At 43.3% G+C, this 21,774-nt stretch overlaps 3 protein-coding genes across 9 annotated transcripts in view; 1 reads left to right on the plus strand and 2 right to left on the minus strand.

The window, feature by feature from the left end:
• Positions 1 to 74: 74 nt before the first annotated feature.
• On the minus strand, positions 75 to 7,474 carry slc19a3b (solute carrier family 19 member 3b). Of its 3 annotated transcripts, XM_052077912.1 has the most exons (10): positions 7,319 to 7,474; positions 6,919 to 7,034; positions 3,378 to 3,621; positions 3,108 to 3,287; positions 2,721 to 2,886; positions 2,225 to 2,540; positions 1,920 to 2,071; positions 767 to 959; positions 545 to 686; positions 75 to 360 (listed from the first exon to the last, which is right to left on the minus strand). In XM_052077912.1, the coding sequence occupies exons 3-10, from the start codon at positions 3,525 to 3,527 to the stop codon at positions 202 to 204; spliced, it is 1,458 nt and encodes a 485-aa protein (XP_051933872.1). In that variant the 5' UTR covers positions 3,528 to 3,621; positions 6,919 to 7,034; positions 7,319 to 7,474; the 3' UTR covers positions 75 to 201. The 3 variants fall into 3 exon arrangements, with proteins under 3 accessions (XP_051933872.1, XP_051933874.1, XP_051933873.1); XM_052077914.1 differs by lacking the exon at positions 7,319 to 7,474 and having other exon boundaries at positions 6,919 to 7,049; XM_052077913.1 differs by lacking the exons at positions 6,919 to 7,034; positions 7,319 to 7,474 and having other exon boundaries at positions 3,378 to 4,342.
• Positions 3,946 to 12,048, plus strand: daw1 (dynein assembly factor with WDR repeat domains 1). Of its 3 annotated transcripts, none has more exons than XM_052077915.1 (13): positions 3,946 to 4,056; positions 4,171 to 4,243; positions 4,686 to 4,830; positions 5,188 to 5,246; positions 5,325 to 5,447; positions 5,539 to 5,638; positions 6,315 to 6,422; positions 6,747 to 6,853; positions 6,954 to 7,056; positions 7,827 to 7,941; positions 8,457 to 8,533; positions 10,607 to 10,769; positions 10,936 to 12,048. In XM_052077915.1, the coding sequence occupies exons 1-13, from the start codon at positions 4,017 to 4,019 to the stop codon at positions 10,968 to 10,970; spliced, it is 1,248 nt and encodes a 415-aa protein (XP_051933875.1). In that variant the 5' UTR covers positions 3,946 to 4,016; the 3' UTR covers positions 10,971 to 12,048. The 3 variants fall into 3 exon arrangements, with proteins under 3 accessions (XP_051933875.1, XP_051933876.1, XP_051933877.1); XM_052077916.1 differs by having other exon boundaries at positions 10,625 to 10,769; XM_052077917.1 differs by lacking the exons at positions 8,457 to 8,533; positions 10,607 to 10,769; positions 10,936 to 12,048 and adding an exon at positions 8,135 to 8,362.
• Positions 11,981 to 21,774, minus strand: part of sphkap (SPHK1 interactor, AKAP domain containing) — a 58,599-nt gene continuing 48,805 nt past the window's right edge. For all 3 annotated transcript variants that reach the window (XM_052077890.1, XM_052077888.1, XM_052077889.1), the window contains exons 7-12: positions 18,069 to 21,396; positions 15,436 to 15,597; positions 14,664 to 14,747; positions 14,468 to 14,517; positions 13,098 to 13,285; positions 11,981 to 13,032 (exon numbers count right to left, since the gene is read on the minus strand). In XM_052077890.1, the coding sequence (XP_051933850.1) occupies positions 12,886 to 13,032; positions 13,098 to 13,285; positions 14,468 to 14,517; positions 14,664 to 14,747; positions 15,436 to 15,597; positions 18,069 to 21,396 (3,959 nt within the window). In that variant the 3' untranslated portion in view covers positions 11,981 to 12,885. The remainder of the gene's footprint in view (positions 13,033 to 13,097; positions 13,286 to 14,467; positions 14,518 to 14,663; positions 14,748 to 15,435; positions 15,598 to 18,068; positions 21,397 to 21,774) is intronic.

Consider the following 21,774-nt stretch of genomic DNA (forward strand, 5'->3'; position numbering starts at 1 on the left):
GGAAGGCCGGGGCCGCAATCGAACCCTGCACTTCTGCACTGTGAGGCCGGCGTGCTAACCAGTCGACCACCATGGCGATTTTCATCTTTAATTGGTAAGCATGTAAACATGGGGAATGGACACTGATTCAAAATGAAGCTATATTGTATGATTATCTACTCATTCAAGTACTATTACAATTTAACAACTGGTTGACCATGATCAGAAAGGCGTATCATGGATCACCTGCACGGGGTCCTTCCTCTCCTTTGGCAGGTTATCTGGTGGTTCTGGAGTGCTTCGCTTTGTACAAACAGTGTAGGTCCCTCGAATCAAAAACAGCACGGAGATGAGAGCATGGTAGATCCCGTAAATGATGAACTAGAGGGAGAGAGATCTTTTTCACAGCACTGAACAAAGTTCCATCTTCGGCTCTGTATGCAATTGTGCATGTTAGCCACTAGGTGTCACTGTTTGCATCAGTACCACATGTTGCTGCGTTGCCATACGTGTGTTATTTTAGAGGCATGAGTTTGCCTGGAATTTGTTAGGTATCCAACCATACCTGCGTCACAATGTCCAGTCCTAATGTAGCTCCATCAACAAAAATAAGTGTCATAATGGTCTGCAGGGAGAGGGCCACAAATGTGTTGATCCCGAATGTCAGGGCGTAGCACTCCATGGAGAGATTGGCGGCAATCTGAAATCTGAATTGCACAAATCTGAATCCGTTATGTTTCATCTAATTGTTTTCAAGAAAGCTGCCTTGTGACTACAGTGAACGTACGTTGTGATGGTGATGAGCAGCATGTAGCATGATTTAAATAGGGCGTAGCCTGCATAGCAAGCCCAGATATTGCTGGTGAGTCCTGTCAAGAACACAGCGCCTGCCCCAATGGCTGAAAACGACCCTAAAGCCAGCTCTCCCCACACGGACCAGTTCACCTTGATGTAACCCACAGAGAAGGCTGCTGCGGCACCTGCCCCACAAAAAAGGGGAAAAAAGGGAGATGTGAATAATATGGTACACTGTATAAATATGTACAGTATGTTAAATGTGTGCCCTTATTGCACACCACTGTGTAGAACGAATGATTTTCATAGTCGACGCATATGTAATCAAAGTCGAGTCGAAGTTCATTCGTCAAAGGCTTCATTGATCTGTTTTCAGTAGAGCGGTCCCCAACCTAATTTGTGCCGCAGACATTTTTCTTGTCGAGAGATATTTTGATCGACTGGCATTGAAACAAATTCAACAGAATGTTTCAAAATACAATTCACCATTATGCTGATGTTGTTGTATGCGAATGTTGTTGTAATTAGCCCGAGGCCTGTTTCTTGTCGAAGAGACGGCAATATTGCTACAAGTGTTCTGATTTATGATACGCAAACTACTGAAATGTCCTGAGTTCTTGTTAACACGTTGTTGACCACACCTTATATTTTGGTGCCAAAGACAGACCTTCACTACACACCGCTGTCCTAATTCCTCACCCAGTCCTGTCATCCTGCTGCTATGAAACCATTTAAGATTAGCGGCGATGGCCATCTCATACCCATCCAAATGTGTGACATTCAAACTCACATTCGATGAAAGTCAGGACACACATGGAACCATTTAAATTGCCCTGATCAACCCCAAATAAAGTTCAGATGTTCTACCGGGCCTTTCTTGTCATTTCCGTAATTAAATCTGACAGCACAGGATTTTTGAATGTATACCTGAGAAGGAAGATACGAGTTTATAGGCCACATTCATGGTGGAAAAAAGTTTTGAACTGATTTATCTCAGGATAGTCACACCAAAAAATGTCCACGCTATTTTTATACAGTTAACCCAATCAACTGTCTACATTGCAAGCTAATGATGCTGTGGCAACATGTGGTTTGATTGAAAAAACTACACACACACACACATTACAAAGAAGAAAAAGTCTTACCAACGAGAGAGCATGCAGATTCTACTCCACCATTGTAAACGGATGACGAGGCAGATGGCTCAATATGGTTCCACATGAGTTGGATGTAATTAACTATTTGTGTATATCCAGCTGTGGCCAGAGCCCACCACAAAGACCAATAGATCAAATGCCTGCATGTGGATCATGAAGACAAGAAATTATGATTATTAATGATAATTAGTCCCAAGTCACTGTAAAACATGTTCCATCAATGTGAAAAGTGGCAAATGGCACGTGCATGCACGTAAGGTAAGTATAGATGCATAAAGAGCGGAAGAAAATGCCTTGACGAGTAGGACTCCCTGAAGCTTTGCCAAAGTAAATGACCTGCACTGAACACATTTTTCCTGCTGCACCAGCCAGCGTCGTCATCACACTCCATCTTCTGTTTCCCCGAGCTAGCGCCCTCCTCATCCAATGCCGTTTCATCGGGTCTGTCCGTTTTCCCAGGCACCACCTGCTGGGACTGTCGACCCAAAGATGCTGTCTTTCTCCCTTTGAAGAACATGCTCCCCTGAGGCATTGGCAACCAGAAGGAGATGAGAAAAGCCACGCTTACAACGCCCAGAGTGATGGCATTGAGGTAGAAGTAGTTCAACCCTGTAGATTAGAATTCATATTTTCAGACTGCCTGATGCAAATGATCAAATAATTCATTAGTTTCTCTCCTGATTCTCTTTGCGGTGAATATAACAGTCGTTTTGCATGCTGAAAAGACGCATCAAAGTGATGAATCGAACGCTTTTTTGTTGTTCTCTGTTGTAGGATTTGAAACACCACCTGCCAATGAGATGAGAACTTGGCCCAGGCCGGCACCAGACGTGTACCCAAAAAGCATGGCGCTGCGAAGGTAACCGGTGGCTCGCTGGTAATTTTCATGGGGAATCGTGCTGTATATGTAGGAAAAGTATGCCACCTCTGTAGCAGTCACGACAGCATAATGAATCTGTAAAAGAAAGAGCTGCTATTAAATGGCTGAAATGAAACCGGTGAGAGCTGTAATCCACAGAGGTTGCATTCATGGACTAATGTCAGCTATCTCTCCAGGCCCCTTCAGCTCTGGGCAAATTATTCTGGGTTGCCTGCCCGGTTGCGGAATCTCTGAGTAAGGGACGACGTTTCCAATCATGTTCTGTCAAATATTTTTTGATGACACGTTGTGCAAACCTCAAGGAAGACCATGGCAAGTAGTCCTGGGGCAAAGCAGAGCAGGACATAGTTGGAAACCAGAAAAAGCGCCTGGATCACAATGAGCGGCTTATGTCGCAGAAAGTCAGTCAGCAGGAAAACAGGGAAAAGGAAGGCCAGGTAGGAATATGTCCATATTGGAAATAGGTAGTTGGTCACCTAAAAGAAAACAATGCACAAACCAGGAACATGAGTGCTGGTGTAGTTCAGTATACTAACACGCAATGCTGTTGAGTGAGATCAGTTTACCACTTCTTCGGAGATGTTCTTATAAGGGCCAATTAAGTACGGCGCCAGGAAAGGCTCTGCGATTCTGCAGTTGGCAAAAAAACCATAGAGTGACAAGACTGCAGTAGGGAAAGCCCAATTTGAGGACTTCAGCTTGACCCAGCAGCCCATGGTTTCTCCTCAATAGAATCCTCTGTGGTTTCCTTCCCGGTGGGGGGTTCCTAATGTGGCATGATTGATTTGGTCCTCAGAAGCCGATACGTGCCTTAAAATAATGACACTTCAGTTAGTCACCACCACGAGCTGGAATAATCTAATCTAATGAGTTGGGTCGTTTCACATGGCACGCTTTATGAGTTTAGACTTTCACCTGTTGGGAAACAGAATGCCATTTGTGCAGACTCTGCTCTGGAATGAAGGCAAAAAACATAACGTTTTAGTAATATTTTTATGATATTGAAAACGATGATGTTGTGAAATGAAATATTATTTATATATAAAATGAATCGCTGCAAACCACAAAAAGTTTTTTTTTCCTGACATCAGGCGTGATCCCCCACTCCCTTTGCTCTGAGTTCCGACTGCGCATGCGCCATGGCCACTTGCCAGTTGTTGCCGTAACAACGGTTTGTTGACGGGACGTAGGCTTGCTTGCGCAAAATGAGACTCAAAAGGTTTCTTCTCAGATATTACCCACCAGGTAACACAAATCATGAACGTGATTTATGGTTCTTTTCACGGAAAATGCGTCTGTAAGAGAAGAGAAGCTGTCGTTTTTATTTGCATTCAGCCGAACGACTTTTGCCCCCATTAGGTATCATCCTGGAGTATGACAAAGCAGGGCTTCTGAGGACTAAATCGATCGACCTTTTGGATTTGACATTGGAGTACGTGCTTTGTTCATTACATATGCGGTATCCATTATGCATACTTTCTGTATATTGATTTGTTATGTAGTACGCTGCAGGTACTTTTGTCATAAAAGACTGTTACTGATGTAATTTTAAACTAGAGCAAACGCAGAAAAAAAGGAAAAAAACGACTCTGAATTGTGCGACAAAACCAATATATTTTTTTTTAATTTCAAGAATATATGCTGCCTGTTTCAATAAATTAGCATGACATGAAAAAAATTGCACACAATACTTCATTTTTTTATGACCTCGCATATACAGGACAGTATAGTGGTCAGACTGCAGTGCACTCAATTAGACGGAAAAAATCACAAATTTTCAAAGCAGTATTGTCAGTTTTGCTTTCATATTAGATGGATAAATGTGTTTTACATTTTTCTAATCAAGGTGATATTCTTGTTTTTTTTAAATGCAGAACCAACCCAGATGAGTTATTGAAAGAGATCATGCAATCAGAACCTTTGATCACAGAATCTCGAGCTGAGCAAGTCAAAAAGCTTATCATTCGACTCCAACAGAAACAGAACCAAGAGGACAACAACAGTTTCGCCTTTTCCAAGGTTAGCCCATCTGAGCGATTGCCTATATGTCTGTCGGTTCCCCTGCCCCAGTTCCCTCCCGCCCTTCTGCCCATCCAAATCTAAAGAAAAAACCTTGGCATCACATGATAATTTAAGTGCATGGCCCAGCCAGAACCCAGATTTAAATTAATTGCCCGAGAGATTCACACATATGGAGTGCTTTTCCAAGAAAGAGCAGAGACAGACAGGCAGTGAACCTCTTTGATTGAAGTTAGGCGAAATTCCTGTTCATGTCTTAAATTTGCATCAATATGATATGCATATTCCACATGTAACTTTGTGACTGAAGAAAAGTCACGACAGTTATCATATGCCCTTTTTATGTCGTTTTTACAGGAGCTGAAGGCACACATACTGCCTCTGACAAATGTTGCATTTGACAAATCAGGGTCAAGGTGATGTGCTTGAAACTTCTGCCGCCTCATGAAAAGCTCCCGCGTTTGTTGCTCTCATCATCTTCGTTCACTCTGCAGGTTTCTAACTGGGAGCTATGACAGAACGTGTCGTATTTGGGACACCGCCTCAGGCACTGAGCTGCACTCACTGGAGGGTCACCGAAATGTGGTGTATGCCATCGCATTCAACAACCCCTTTGGGTACAAAGCTATTATAGTTGAGAGCAAGCATTATTATCATTTTTTCAAATGGCTTTCCACATTGAAGTGCTATTGTGTCGATGCCATTTAGAGACAAGATTGCCACCGGTTCTTTTGATAAGACCTGCAAGCTGTGGTGTGCTGAGACGGGTAAATGCTTCTATACGTTTCGAGGCCATATGGCTGAAATAGTAAGTACAGTATTACGTTCTGGTCTAAATACAAAATGTGAGCAGTAATCGTTTGATTGAGGGTGGGGTGGGGGGGGGGGGTGGAGAAGCTACTGCACTGTCGCACTTTAGCATTTCTGCCATTTTTCATGGACCTCTGACACTATTCTCTCATGCAGATGTCTGCCGGGTGTGTGTATCACTTCTTTGATTGTATTTTTTAGCATTATATTTGATTGCATTTCATATACATTTTTTATTCTTTGAGTAGGTTTTACTCTCTCTTAACTCATTCACTCCCAAAGACGTTTTTAAACGTCTTTTCAGACTTGGTCTAGAATTGGCTGGTACTGAATGAGTTAAATTAACTTGCACGTTATACTTTGCTGCTGTGGTGCTGTGTTGTGCTGCAAAGCTAATTTCCTCGAGGGAACCCTCACAAGGGATTATGAAAGTATAATTGATTGATTGATTGATATGCAGAGACGATGTCCCAAATATTGTATAAATCTTACTTGGAAATACATTTAATAAGACCAAATGTAGGTATCCCACACTGTTTACACCTCAACTGATGCTGGCACACTTTGATCAGATCGAACTCATGTTGTGTTATATTAAGTCCAAGATAAGAGAGTCTCACTACGTATTTTTTTTCCCCCCAACTGAAATGTGAAAAAAAATGTGTTTTGTGTAGGTGTGTCTGTCATTCAACCCTCGGAGCACACTTGTGGCCACAGGCAGCATGGATGCCACTGCCAAGCTATGGGATGTGGCGACTGGGTGGGAGGTGGCCACTCTCGCTGTGAGTCACCTTTTCTTTTTCCTCTTGCTGTCCTTCGAGGCATTTATTACATCATTGCAACTCTCCTGGTCATTGTTAAATTGAACCCTGATACCCGCGCAAGCAGACCCTCTCAACCTCACGGATCCACTAAGGATGTGTTGTTATTCAATTTTAATAAAGCACAAAATCCTTTTCTGAGGGCAACTGTTGGAACGTGAACGTAGTAGCGGAAATCAATCTTTTAAGCAGTTGTTTGAGATTCATAACAAGTGAAATAATCAACCTTTGGGTCTTTAACATATCTACTGTATGACTAAAACTCTGTGTTTGATTTCATTCAAGGGTCATACCGCAGAGGTCCTCTCCTTGTGCTTTAACTCAGTTGGCAGTCAGCTTGTAACTGGCTCATTTGACCACACCGTTATTATTTGGGATGTTGCTTCAGGAAGGTCAGACATCCTTCCTTGTTACGACACTGTAACGCACCATCGTATGCAAGAGCCCGCCGCCATACCTCTGTCCCGTGACCGTTTCCTCTTGTAATCGAAGGCGTGTCTCCACGTTGATGGGCCACCAGGCTGAGATCAGCAATGTGCAGTTTAACTGGGATTGCTCACTTATAGTCACAGGCTCCATGGATAAAACCGGCAAGGTGAGAAAATGAATATTATGTTATTTACTGACCATGGAAAGGAGTACCAACAAAAAGTGACGAAACGAAAATTGAATAGCAAATCTGAGAATCACAGAATTTTGTTTTTCTGACCCACGGAGACTGTCCCAAACAACTGCGTTAGACAGGACGCATGCATGATCAATCTGATATGTAATGTCTAATAACATAATTTTCGCTGCTCACGCTAGAATCATGATGCCCTCAAAATTGGCTTTAAATAAAAAATGAACATATCTACCCGAGTTCCCAGATGGCAGGTAGTATTTTCCAAATCAAGTCTTTTTCACCATTTCACAAAGCTCTCGCCACTTGGTAAATATTCTTCTCTTCTTCGGTGTAGACCGGGCTTTGTCTCGCTCCAGGAAGTGGTGGTAACTCTGATGAAAGTTGACAGCTTGACTATTGACCGCCAAAACTGTTAGGAAGTTACGAGAACATCCCTTTCCTCAAAAAAATATAAGTTCCAATCTATCAAATTACGATGCCTATAATATTAATATTTGTGAGCATGGATACCAGCAAATCGGAGGAGTGCATAATACCTGAGTACCAAGGAAAATTGGCCTTTGGAAGGTAATTTTGGGGGATGCGTATAATACAATGTGCATTATACTTAAAATTATATTTACGGTAATGCAAAGGTGCCTCACCTTACCATTCGAGCTCTACTTATGTCTTCATTTGACGGTTTAACACTATGTAGTGAATATATACTGTATTTGCACTGCAAGTCTCTTTTTTTTTAGGTTTGGGATGCAAGCAATGGCAATTGTGTTGCCACACTCGTTGGACACAAAGAGGAGGTGCTGGATGTGTGTTTTGATTTACGGGGTCAACTCATTGCGACAGCCTCTGCTGATGGTGAGACATTTCTGTTGTCATCATTATATTTTTCCAACGCAAATGCCTTCAGTTCTTCCTACATGTCATGTAAAATGTAAAAATGTGATTACTAGTGGTTTCTCCTCTGATAAACGCAGTGTCGCAAATAATTGCCAGGTTCATCAATTAATAAACAATGCACCTCAAATCAATTCCTTTTTTTCCATTACAGGAAAAATAAATGGTGGTGTCACTTGGTGATGTAATTAACTTTATTATGACATACACGTCGAGGTGGTTACATCAGTTTCACAACACAATGGCCTCACACGGGCCATTTGTAAAGCTGAAGCCAAAGTGCTGTTTCAACAGAGTGTAGAAGGACACAAAACTTCACCGATCATCAATAAAAGAATTGGGGACTGGAAAACATGGACTTTTTTTGTGTTTACTTTACCAGTCTCATCGCATGCAGACTGGTGCCGGACGATCCTTGTTTCTTTTTTTATTTTATACATATATATTTTTTTATGTATTTATTTATTTATTTTTAGGCACAGCCAGAGTGTTCAGTGCAAGCACACACGAGTGTCTGACAACACTAGAAGGCCATGAGGGAGAGATCTCAAAGGTGAGAGTCGTGCATGCACAACACTGTTGACAGGGTGTCAGGAGAATTTTTTTTCTTCTTTCTGTTGTATGCTTATTGTTGGTTTTGCTTTAAAAAAACAACAACTGAAATTACAATAGTTGCCACAAGGAGGCGCTCAGTCAAAACTAAACGCTGTGGAGAAACCTTGGCCTGTTTTCTTGAAGACAAATCGATTGTTCTGTGGGAAGAATGGAAAAAAGTTGAAATGAAATTGAGTGAAACGAGTTAATTTCCCATGGCGCGCACTTGATCTCTCACATTAGTGTGCCGCGGCACAAAGTTTGGGAATCATTGAAGTAGTGTGAGATCAAGGGAGTCTTCATATGTCACACTAACCCCACTGCTCCTCGCATGACAGGCAGTGATAATGATGGTAAATTTGATCTTACCCATACCTACGCAGGAGCTGTTTGCTTTCTTTGAGTTTCTGTTTTTCCAATTTAGAACAAACAACAGACTTTTTTGGATAGGGGAGATGATATCGACAAAATGAATAATGCACGTCTGGCTCGAACTAGAAATATTACATAAGGCCTCATAAAATATGGACAATCACACACTAAATATTGCATTATTCACCGCTTCTGTTTGGGACGCTAAGAGTAATTCTGACCAGGATTACAGCTCTTGCAATTGTGTGACGTTTGGCCTGAATCTTTGGCTGCAGCTCTCCTGGACTGTGCTCGAAAAAAAGACCTTTATTTGTAAACGCGCTGATATTCAAATGGGATGACAAGAGGCCTGGTTTCAGGCCGTTGGATGCTCATGTGTCCAAGTCGAGTTGTTAAGCAAGTCGGTATAATTAACGAGTGTTGTTTTTGTTTTTTTCAATAGTCCGTTGTGCTGCTTCTGCAGGAAAGACTTGAGGTCATACTCTTCGATTTGTCTCTTTCCCGTCACGTAATCAAGCGTAAAGGAAAGGTCAAATGCCTTTGTAGTGTTGCGCGTGAATGAACGCACAGAAGTGGTCTTGTGTACAATCGCGCATGTGTTGTGTACACAAGAAGGTCCCTCTGTTTATCCGCCAGCTATAAATAGACTGCTGGGGGATCAATCCAGAGGATTATGACTCTTATCTCTCTGTAACAGGACACCTTTCCCCCCCCCCCCCCACCCATGCTTTTTAACTGTGACATTTTCCTAGTATTTATTTGACATCGTCTCCTTTGTCTGTCTGTGCACCTGCCCTTTTATCGAATTTTTTTTTGTTTTCTCCTTTATGAGAATTGATGTCAACCAAGTGTTTTTTAAGGCTATATTACTGATTTTTTTTTTTTTTTTTTGCATTTATTCCCGTCTTCTCCCTCTGGCCTTCTTAGGCGCATTCTTGACAGTTTCCATTTCCTGTGTGGGTTTGCTTCTCGGTGCTCTGTTTGTCCCTCATAAAACCACACTTTATTTTCACAAAGTGGCGCTATTTAATCACCTCTTCTGTCTTGTCCCCTCTGTGTAAGAAAAAAGTCATTCAGAGAACAATCCGCCCGTGTTCGAACAAAATTGTCTTCAAGCGTGATTTTCAAAATGCTCTCTTTTAATAAGTGGTGCCATTGCTTTCCTCATCCTTCTTAAGTATTTAAAACAGGGGTGTCGAACTGATTTTAGTCACGGGCCAATTTGGAGTTACAGCTTCCCTCAGAGGGCCGTTATGACAGTGAGTGAACAACACACAACAAATTCATAGATTACTCGTTTTGAAATAAGTCAACTCGATTAAAATAGTTTGTTGAGTTATTGTTCAAGCGACGGTAAATTGGCTCACAAAGTGATTGCAAAATCTCAACGTTATTTATTACAGGTGACAATTTAACATTTCGGTACAGATTTAGCAACACGATTTAATTTCGCGGGCCACATCAAATGACCCTGCGGGCCAGATCTGGCCCCCAGGCCTTGAATTTGACACATTTGATTTAAAGTAAAATTCCTCTCATGGGCTCATGAAAGTGTTCATTACTGTTCACCTCCTTTTGTCATTTGAATACTTCCACTTGAATCTTTTTTTCAGTATCCACTGAGCGGCTCAATAACTACAGTATAGACCCGTCTCGTTAGATCTGCTTCAGTCCGCAGGGCAGCAGGGTTCTTACTGCCAGCTCAGACAAGACAGCGCGCTTGTGGGATGTCCAGTCCGGAGTCTGCCTTCAGGTCCTAGAGGGCCACACGGACGAGATCTTTTCCTGCGCCTTCAACTACGAAGGTGACACCATTATCACAGGTACAGCGGCCCCACAAATGTCCTACATTTGGCAAGCATGCGCAAGGCCGATAACGACTGTTGCCTCGAGCGAGAAAACAAGCGGTCCTTGCTAGCCTGTCACCAATTGTTAATTGCAAATGTCCCAGCTGTGCAGCCACCTGCTCGTGTTTGTGTTCGACTGCAGGCAGCAAGGATAACACGTGCCGAATCTGGTGTTGACCCTTCCTGGGAAGCCAGTAGACGTCATCATGTCACTCCCGCTCCCAATTGCGCATGCATGGTGCCGTGTTGACAGCTTCATTTGAGGATGAGCGGCTCAATGACATGCAATGTTGACAGCGTCTGCATGACATTGAAATGTTAATGAAAGTGGTTGCCACTCATCTTCAGTCTTGTGATCATCCGGATGCAATTCTTGATGTCAATCCTCGGCTTGTTCTTTTGACATTTGTATTAGCATCAGGCAAAGAGGGATGGATACCACCCCGACCCCACCCTCCATTCCTCTTGAGCTCAAGGTCATCTTGTTGTTTCCACCCTACCGTGCCAACGGAGCCTAAGCTAGTTCCTCCAAGATTTAGCTTTTACAGGCGGCGCACAGACTTATGTGTGCGCTCAGGGAGACCATAAAGATGATTTGAAGTTTTTGTGTCGTCTAGAGAGGACAATCGCATCCTCAAATTTGCAGTGTTACCGATTGCTGCTACATTTGGTATCTCTCCATTTTGGAATGCACATTAAAAGTCTTACCACTGGAATGTGCTCATTAGAATCTGGGTATATTTGAGCATATATATTTAGATAAATTTAATTTTGGCTGCTTTGCTGTTACGGTTTGTAAAGTGAGTTAGCATTTCACACTGACAATCTCAGCTTCCTCGTGCTAACTCAAAGGTCAAATGAGCTTAAGGTCTTGCAGTTTGGAGTTCAACCAAATATTTCTGCAAACATATGACCACACAAAAAACTTGGGAGGTCAAGCCCTCATTGTGCCTAATAAGACCTGGAATTTAAAGACTGTGAGACTCAGTGAGCATTGAAAATTCTACCTTCACAAGTATTATTTGTTTGTTGTGTTTCCACTGCGACAAAATTCTGATGGATGAGGGGGGAAAACATGATGAAGACTGTAAAACTGGAAATTAATGCATTGTCATTTAATTTTGTCTCTGATGAGTCTTTTGTCGTGTCGCTGACCAGATCAATAGAGAAGGCGGTGTTACAGGTCATCGATTTACTCCACATCACAGGAATCTTTATTAATGTCAAGAAATAAATATTCACTTGTGACACTTTACAGCTGAATTGTGTGCTTCTGTTAACACAAGAGGACCACAATAGTGAAATAAACACACAGTTCACTTACAAATTCAACATTACGAACCTTACGTGCTCGTCCTGACCATAAATGCTAAAGAGTCCACTCGCCCGAGGTTGCTGCAGGTCCAAATGGTCACTATATACAAGACAACAATCTAAGATCTGTTCTCAAGTAACGCTTACGAGATCCCAAGACAAGCCGTTAACTCATTCACTCCCAAAGACGTTTTTAAACGTCTTTTCAGACTTGGTCCAGAATTGGCTGGTACTGAATGAGTTTTAAGATCACAACGACGACATTTTTATTGGCGAATGAAAAACAAATAGGCATTGACTTTGATTTAAAGGAATGTGTAACGTGTGCTAATGTAAACAGCCATGTCTTTCAAACCAGCAAGGAAGGTATGAAAAGCAGGGAAAGTGCACTATGTATTAGTACTTTTTCCAATAAATAAATGAAGCAACCCATTATTTGGTTGTGAGAATCTCTAAATATACTCTTGATTACCGTGTCTATCAATATACACCAGAGCAGTTAAAACCTGCTAACTAACTATAATCTCTTAATGGCTTGTTCACTCAAAATAGGAATGTCCAACCCGTGTTCCTTTGGGGTGTATGTGAGAAGTGACAGACAGAAAACAAAACCTCCACAGACGGAGTGTGACAGCAGTGAAGGAAAGAGCATTCGTGAAGTTGGCTGATCACTTTGTGCTCTCAGCTTTGGACACAAACACACTTGGTGTGAAGACAAGTGTCAGTGTGAGGGAGTGAGCATGCAAACTTTTATGCAGTCCGTCGAAAGAAATCCGCTTCACGGGATCTCTAAGAGCCAGTCAAACAGGCTAGACAGAGACATGTCCTCACTCTCCTCATGAAGTTTACAGAACCGAACCACAGCATCGAACAAGTCCGCGATCTTCCATGACTTCTGGGACATCAGATGGACCACCTTCTGAAACTGAGAGAACAGATGCACCAAAGTCAAATTTATGCTAACAAACGCTTCCTTGAGCAGACAAGCACCTTGGCGACCCTTTTTTCTTTGGACTTCTTGAAGTAGAGCTCTTGAAGGCCCAGCTCGGAAGCAGCAATCCACTCCAGAGCCAAAGTCACTTCCGAGTCCAGGCAGTCCGCTTCCAGGTCGCAGTTTATCACAAGGAGCTCCCGAACATGACAGCCACCCCCGCCTGCTTTCCTGGCTGAGCTGCTCTCTGAAATGTCAGTCATAAATTAGTCATCACAACTCCCTCGTAGGACCCTCACGATACACACTATGATTTATTTATCATATTTACAGTAGGTTTCAGAGTTACAAAATGAGGTAAAGGCAATACACAGTCTATGGATTGGATTGGAGGGTTTAATCCCAGAAAGCAAACACTATCTATCCTGTTCACTCTCTACACCTCGGATTTCAGCTTAGTCACTCCAACCTGCCACCTTCAGAATTTCTCTGATGACTCCGTAATTGTCGGCCTCATTACGGACTGACGATCGGGAGTACAGGGGACTGACCGAGGACTTTGTGGACTAGTGCCTGCAGAACCACCTCCAGATCAACTATAGGGAAACTAAGGAGCTGGTTGTGGATTTCTGCAGGAAACAGTGCTCACCTGCACCGATGAACATCCACGGTATGGACATAGAGAGGGTGACCTCCTACAAGTACCTGGGTGTTCTTCTCAACAATAAACTAGACTGGTCTAACAACATTGACGGTCTGATCACGAAGGGGCAGAGCCGGCCGGTTCTTCCTGCTCAGAAAACAGAGGTCTTTTGGAGTTCAGGGGTCACTCCTTAAGACCTTCTATGACTGTGGTGGCTTCAACTATTCATTATGGCATAGTCTGATGGTCAGGCAGCATCTCAGCCCAGGACAGAGAGAGACTGGACCAACTTATCAGGAGGGCCAGCTATATCCTGGGCTGTGCCCTCGACACTCTGGAGGAGGTGGGCAACAGGAGAATGCTAGCTAAGCTAACAGCAATGATGGACAGACCCTCCCACCCTCTCTAGGCCACCCTGGCAGCACTGGGTAGCTCCTTCAGCCAGAGACTGATACACCCACACTGCAACAAGGAGAGGTACCGCCCCTCGTTCCTGCCGACTGCTGTCAGGCTATTGAATAGATGGTCCTGAAAACCTGGACTCACCCTCACTCACCCATTTTCAATATGCTTATATTTATATTTATGTTTGTTTCTATGTTCTACTTTCTCCCTTTCATAATTTTGCTGCTGTAAATTGGGAATTTCTCCACTATGAGACAAAGGTATTCTTATCTGACCTTGTTTTATCTTATTCTAGCTGTAATCTAGCCTCCAGTCACTGCCATTTTTGAGCAATAAAGCGTATACTGTATAAGATGTTTTCAGCATCAGGTTCACACTTACCAAAATAGCAGTCTTTGGTTGCTGAGCGGTCACCTTTCTCTGACCCGGCACTGTGAACACAAAATGAACCAGCCTAAACAAAGTCGTCTTAGTTGAAGAAGTCTTCCAGTTTTCTCAAAAGCCGACAGTGCGCCTTATAATCCCATGCGCCTTCTATATGTATCAATTTATGATGTCTTGGAAAAGTGACAGTTACCTTATTTCTGTGCTTTGAGATTGCACATCAGAGAAGATCTCGAGATCGGCCATGCCTACGCTTGAGTCGCTGCTGGTCGCATTCCTGTAAATCATTGTTAAGGACAATATTTATATCTTAGTTTCACGCATCTGCCTAATCACTGAGGACAATACGCAGCTGGTCATACTGCCAGTTAGGGGGAGATTTCCATGCATACAGCAGTTGCAGCAGATTCTAACACTGATGGTTGGAGAGCTGGTGGTAGTGGAATCATGGCAAGCCTGTCTGAAAATGAGATTTGGAGATAGTTGGAGTTGAATTGATGGACGAGCTGGGCTGGTAACCATGCCATCGCGTCACATGGTTTGGGGATGACGTGTTAAATTAAAACTGCTGATGGAGAAGTTGAACAGAGCAGCGTGTGGTATGACCTCATGCTTCACAATTAAGTCAACGTCAAGAGAACTTTTTCTCATGGAACACAGAAGGCCAAGAACAATCAGTGATTGGCCATCAGGAAAGAGGCGATAGGTTTGAGAAGTCACATGTTCTCCAATCACGAAAGCTGAACACTGTTGAAGGTGGGTCACACCTTGTACATGGACTTTGTGGAGCTCGCTGTCCTAGCAAGGTGGCATGAAATCAGCAGCAGCAGCATAAAGCAAGGGAGTAAATTTAGAATTTGCACAAGGGAGCACAGGAGTCAGCAGCAATGGGCCAATGACAGTGAGGTGACAGTGGGAGGAGCAGCAGCCTTATTCGCATTTATCGGGAAACAGCAATTACTGACCCCTCACTCAGCTGGATAAAACTACTGGTCTCTTCGGGGGGCTCATCCTCCGTGTTTATGTGGGACCAGCTTCCCATGCTCTCTTCACTGCTGGCGCTCATTGAACGCTTGTCCCGCTTCACTACTTTCGCCACAACCACACCTGACCTGTCCCTTTCACTGCTGGAAAAGCAAAATTGATCACGGATTAAAGTGCCTTAGTGTCCTGAGGTATTCTCAGTGTGTAGTACACAATAAGGTAGCTCATTCGTCAGCATATTCAACGTATCAACCAAGTCCATGCCTCCAAGTGTATGCCGGTATATTCAGTGCTTTTTAACAAACTGATCAAATGAAGTCATAATCAAATGATTGAGGACTGTCAACCTTGAGAATACAGGAGAGAAATAAACGTTTATTGTCTTGATGCCGCTCGTACCTTAGAGACAGAGACTAACACAGATTGCATGTCTTGTCAAACAAACAGGAGCATCTCTCCACCCACGTTCATTATTCATCACATTAATTTAAGGATTAGCATACCATTAAAACCTCAAAATATATCAACCAATGCCCTCTGTATACACAGTGCAAAAGCCACTGTTAGTTAGTGTTATGTTTAGCAATGCGGTAATGACCAAAGTGAGGTTTCAGAGATAAACTAGGGGTAACATTTGCCAAGCTCAATTGATAATAGCGACCAGTTATTTCCTGATTCATCGAAGGTGATTGTGAAATCAAATTTCTGTATCCTCACTAAAATATGGGATTTGGCCTATACGCAATAGCTCTATAAGCTTTTGTGGAAATTGGTAATTGCATTCTGCATCTGTCCGAGTTTATGTAAAGTTCACACAATAGGCCTGACTTTTTTCCCCCTCAGTTTTAACCACTAATGCAGTTTATTTACAATATTCCCCAATCCCAGGATAATTAGGTTCTCATGTAGTGTACTTAGGTCAGGCGTGATAAATTCATGTTTGTGGTTTCTCACAGGAAGCCGTTATGACTGTGAAACTGTATAATTGTTTAAGCACCTTATCACATCATAACATATAAACAACAAATTGATGTATAACAAATTTTGAAATCCAGAAGTCCAGAAAATTGTTTGTTCAAATTGAAATTATAATAGGGTTGGTAACAAAAAAATGCTTGTAATATCTCAAAGTAGACTCCCCTTCTCTCTGCTCTTGGGAGTTTAGCTTTAGCTTCAGTTTAGCTTGCTAACTATTGATTTATTCTAGAAATCAATCAACTTGTCATATTATTGCCATTGTCGGGCTTATGTGTGTACACCACAGGGGAAAGCAAAGTGTGCGTAATGTATCCATCCATTCATCCATGCAGTTTATAAACCAGTGCACTCTAGTCATAATGTTCCAAAAAAGTATTGTTGGCCCAACATTTTAGCACAGAACAGGACAGAGTTTTGTTTTCTGCTCCTAAATATATTCATTAGCATCTCTTTTCAGGTTCATTTGATCCTGAGATGGACAAAGTACAGTGACATCCTTCATTAACTGCAAAACATTAAAATGCAGTTAAAACATCTGTCTGTGCCCCATTAACTCTTAGGGAAGCCATTTGGGAATACAAAATTTTTTTTCCCCGAACTGTCCTTGCCTTTCAAAAGATGAAAGGAGTTACATTGCCTTATTACTAGAGCTCAGACTCGCACTCTAAAGCCTGGTTTGTTATTTGCGTTGACAGTTACGAATGACTTTCAAATGGAATTGAGTCATGCTACTTTTCCGAAACAAAACAAGTCATTGTCCAATAAATAAAATCCGATTGGGTAAAATTGCTAAATGGAATGCACTGAAAAGCACATTAACTAGAGTATGTGATACCCAAAGCAATTGACAAACTCTGACATTAAGTTATAGTTGAAAACGTTATCTATTGAATCAGAAAGTACAGATTTGGATGTGGCAGACACGAGCATACACCCGCTTCTAGTCCCTACTAGTTTTAAATGTACTTTCACCAGGATCCTACACCACGTATTAGCCAAAGGGAGAATCTGGGTCAGTTATTGCGCCTGTTGGTGTTGTAAATAATAAATCCTCCATGTCATGGACCAGCTGAATCCCAGAGCTACGCTAGTCTCTTTTGGGCTGAAATTGTCTATTGCCCTTCATTTGTTGCCATGCGAGAAGGTGTGAGAGAGACGAGGGGAGCAAACCAACAACAAAGGCACCGATAGATTGCTGAGATTAGCTTCGTTGACCGTACTGCTGAACAGTTCATTTAATACACATATACACTTCTGGGTGTATCGCCCAAGGGGGCCCGCCTTCCTTCACACAATGCATACACATCCTCGTTGTACCTACGTCACATATAAACATACAACTACACTTGGCTGAAAGGTCAGTCTCCTCGCTAGAGCTCTGGGTGTCATAAATTTTGCAAAAATCCATCCATTCATCCATTTTCTGCACTGCATATCCTCACAAGGTTCGCTCGCATGCGAGCAGGATTTTTCAAAGTCCAATTTAAAAATTTCACCAGGCCGACCTCCAGGGATATTTGCACAGATCTGAAATTGACGCCGTCAAACAAGCCACTCGCGCCGCAATTCATGTACATTTCTTATTCTTTTATAATGTCACAGTTTTTTTTAAACACTCAAGGTTTAATCTCAGTACCTTTTCCCATTGGCTTTAATCCTCTCTGTACACTTGGTACCTGGCACCTCTGGTGGTCGTTCTGGATGTCCATCTCTCCTTTCTTGGGTATCCCCCTCAATGTGGATCACTGGCACATCCCTGGGGGCTCTTAAACTGGGTGTACTGCTGTCACCTGGCCCTGGTATAAACCCTGTTTGTTCTTGACCCGATCTACCCCAACTACAGTTTAAATGGGATTGTTTGAATCCCCTCCTTCTCTCACCAACAGGTATGTGCATTTGTGATTGTGGCCCATTTGTGCTTCCAGGAACCTCTCGCTGATCTCCAGCAGATGATTTGCCAATATCTACAATATCAGCTGCCAAGCGGTTAGCAAATTGCTCTATGTGTGGCTGGGGGTCTGCTGCACCCTCCAGGTCGATACTGTCCTCTGGATCAGCAATGATCTTGTTCTTCCGCATCAATGACTCTATAGAACTGGACCAGGTATCGTGGATCAGCATGTCAGTGATCTGGTCAGTCTTACCTCTTTGATAGAGACATGAGTCTGATTTACACAGTCCTGTTGCTGCCACTGAGTTGCGGGGGTAGATAGTCAGGGTATCTCCATGAACATTTTGGGCAAACCCATCAAATGAATTGGCTTTAATGGGTGAGTTAACGGTCAGTCTTGAATCTGAGGAACGCCTGTCTGGGACTGATGACTGTCGTATGCAAAAGGGACTCCGGGGGGATGGCGGGAACAAGCTATTGCTCCACTCTTTAGTCTTGGCAATGCCGTGCTCTTTGTTTTCCTTGTCCATGTCCCGGAGCATAAACCTGTAGAACTCCTCTGTGATGCTCTCAGTGCTGGATTGTTTGGACAGGCAGGATGTGGTCCTGACATTAAGGTGACCATTTTTCTTGGATGCAGCCTGTTGCACAGCTGCCGCCAGGATGCTGCTGGCATTTTTCCCTGCGTAGTAGTCCAGAAGAAGGTCAAAGCCTCTGCCCTCAGTCTCCATCTGGTTGACCATGAACCGTGAAAATTCATCCGTGATACTCTCACAACTTGACTGCTTGGAAATAGAGCTACCGCGACTCAGGTTCTGGCCTAATCGACTACCGGGGCCGAGGGTATTTGGTGTACCCGAGGGGTCTGCATCTTCCTCTGGAATGCTTTCATAACTCGAGGCCTTCCCACGGCTCCACCTCTCACACTGCAACCTGCTACGTGGCTGGCTTGTTTTGGATGTGTCCACCACATTTAGCTCAGGGCAGTTCATGATCCTGGCTGTGACTTCCGAGGCAAATAGGGCAAATGGGTCCTGCGATTCATCAAGGTTGACCGACTCATCAACCACGCGGTTCACCAGGCGCTCCATCAACTCTGGCTGCTCCTCTGTTTTCTTTTTTATCTCACTGAGGCGTGGTGCTCGATGTTTCTTTGAGGAGACATTGTTGCTCTGACTCTCTTTCCTTCTGAATACTGTTCGGCAAGCAGGGATAAAGAAAGCCTCTGGGCCCTCCGCAGATGTCCCTTTGAGGGCACAGAACCAGGGTTGCTTCCCGGTTGAATTTTCAAGATATATAGCAGCTAGTTCGGTGGCCATAGACACCACTGTAGCAGCCAAATCATCAGCATAGCAAGTAATGGGTGTCCTGCTCTCTGAGTCCATTCTCCAAGACAAAAGTGAACTGCAAGAGTTGAGTGAAGACTGTGGGGTGAGAGAAGACTGTCTGCTGTCATTTGCTGTTGCAAATCGGCCTCGCCTTTCTGTGCCATGAACTGGGATGTCACTCACAGGGACTCTGACAGCAGTTGTATCATGGTGGCCAGACCAGTCTTTCGTATGTAGGGCAGACTTCAACTGACTTTGTGCACAGCATGCGTGCTGTGGTTGCTCTTTGCTGGATGTCGTAAAGAGAGATGTATTTACATCGCTTTCTTCAAACGCATTTGTACTAATTCCAGGAACCATGGTAAGATTATCTGTGCTTTGACGCATTCCACTGTGTTTGTCAGTGTTAGTGGATTGCCTGAAACCTGCTAAACCCTGTAACTGACTTAATGAGTCATTTCCCTTTGGGGGAACACACTGCTTGGAACAAGTACCAAGGTCCTGTGTCTCAAATGTCCCATTATCACATCTTGAAATGTGACTAATCTTTTTTTGTGCCTGGCAAAGAATCTCAAACAGCAAATTGTTTACACTGTCTTGCAGAAGAGCCTGGAGGTGTGGTGCATCTTTCCCAGTCCCCTCCAATTCTTTTTTCCTTTTGGCTTTTTCTAAAGCGTGCTTAAAAAGACTGTCGGCCATCTCATTGATTAATTCACTCACCTCACTTTCTTCAGTATACGATTTTTTTGGGCAAGTAATGCCATCAACTATCTTGTTATGTGTGGACTCCAAGAGGTCAGCAACACTCCGGTAACCATGTGGATCTGTCAGCACCCCGGCTGCTTCCCTATGAAAGACTTCAGCAATGTTTGCACGGAATGCGTCCACACTGGTACCTTCTGCAACACTACAATGTAGTGTGAAGGCTGCAGATGTTTGGGCAGCAGATATTAAACCCTGTGATGTTGTGTAGACTGCACTTAAATCTCTGTCATTATTGTCACCCTCCCCTGATGCGTCCGTAAGCTCCAATGCTGCAACAGCACCAGCAACCTGAGCCATACTACAGATGGCTGAGGAGAAGGAGTAGTCGCTTTTCTCCTCCGGTTTCTCGAGCTCCGCTTCTGTGTCTTCTTCTGAAGTACAATCCTGGGTGAGATGTCTCGCTAGCTGTGGGGATGTTATGGTGCCAATAACATTGGCAGCACAGGCCAAAGCCACCTCTACAGGTTTAGATGGAGGTCCTCCATTATGGTGAGGAATCTGGGCTTTCTTTTCTGGCATCTCAATATCTTTGTTGGTAATATCCTGAACGGACACATTTGTCACCTGAGTCTCTGGCCACTCCGCAGTTCCATCTGCACTGTCTGGGCTTTGAACTATGACAATTTTGGGGAGTTCAAAGGAGCAGGTCTGCAGTTGGGAAGGCTGTTTTCTTGGTGAAAGTGCTGTGTTGGGGTGACACTGAGAATGTGACACACTGACTGCAGCCTCAGAGATAAACGAGGTTTCATCTTGAGAAAGTCGTATGAAGGCATCTTGCAGGACTGACTCTGCCAGATTGGTGGCGTAGTAACCAGCTGATTCCTTTGTGTGCCGGCTGACCCGCTGATGTGCTTCTGTTTTCAAATCTGCACCCTCCCTTCTCTGATGATGAGCCAGCTGTCCCCTCTGACCCGTGACACCAGCATTATGTTTCTGCGCAACCTCTACCAAGCTCTCTGTCTGTTCACCAACTTCTGCCTCTGTTGAGAGAAAGAAAGAGTGGTAGAATCGTGAAAGGCCAGCAGATGTCCAATAACACATTAGATTAAGTGAGGTTGGACTTCAACAATATGTTCAATATCTCTTATTCTAGTTGGGAGTCTTCAGTGGTGTAGAACGGTAAAAAAGTCTGGTCAGTGTATCACAATTAGTTTACAAATTGTAACTGTCAACAGATTTATTTTTCGAGACCTAGCACACACAGACAGAAACATTGTGTAATATGTAATTTTTAAATATGATGTACAATATAAGTTTCGAAATGTGATATTCTGAAATGTTCTTATTAACATGAAGCCAGGGTTTCAAGTGAAAAATGGCCTGATTTTGGAATATGTCCGATGACACGATAGAAGAAT

Source organism: Hippocampus zosterae, chromosome 10, assembly GCF_025434085.1.
Source record: "Hippocampus zosterae strain Florida chromosome 10, ASM2543408v3, whole genome shotgun sequence".
Lineage (NCBI taxonomy): Eukaryota > Metazoa > Chordata > Actinopteri > Syngnathiformes > Syngnathidae > Hippocampus > Hippocampus zosterae.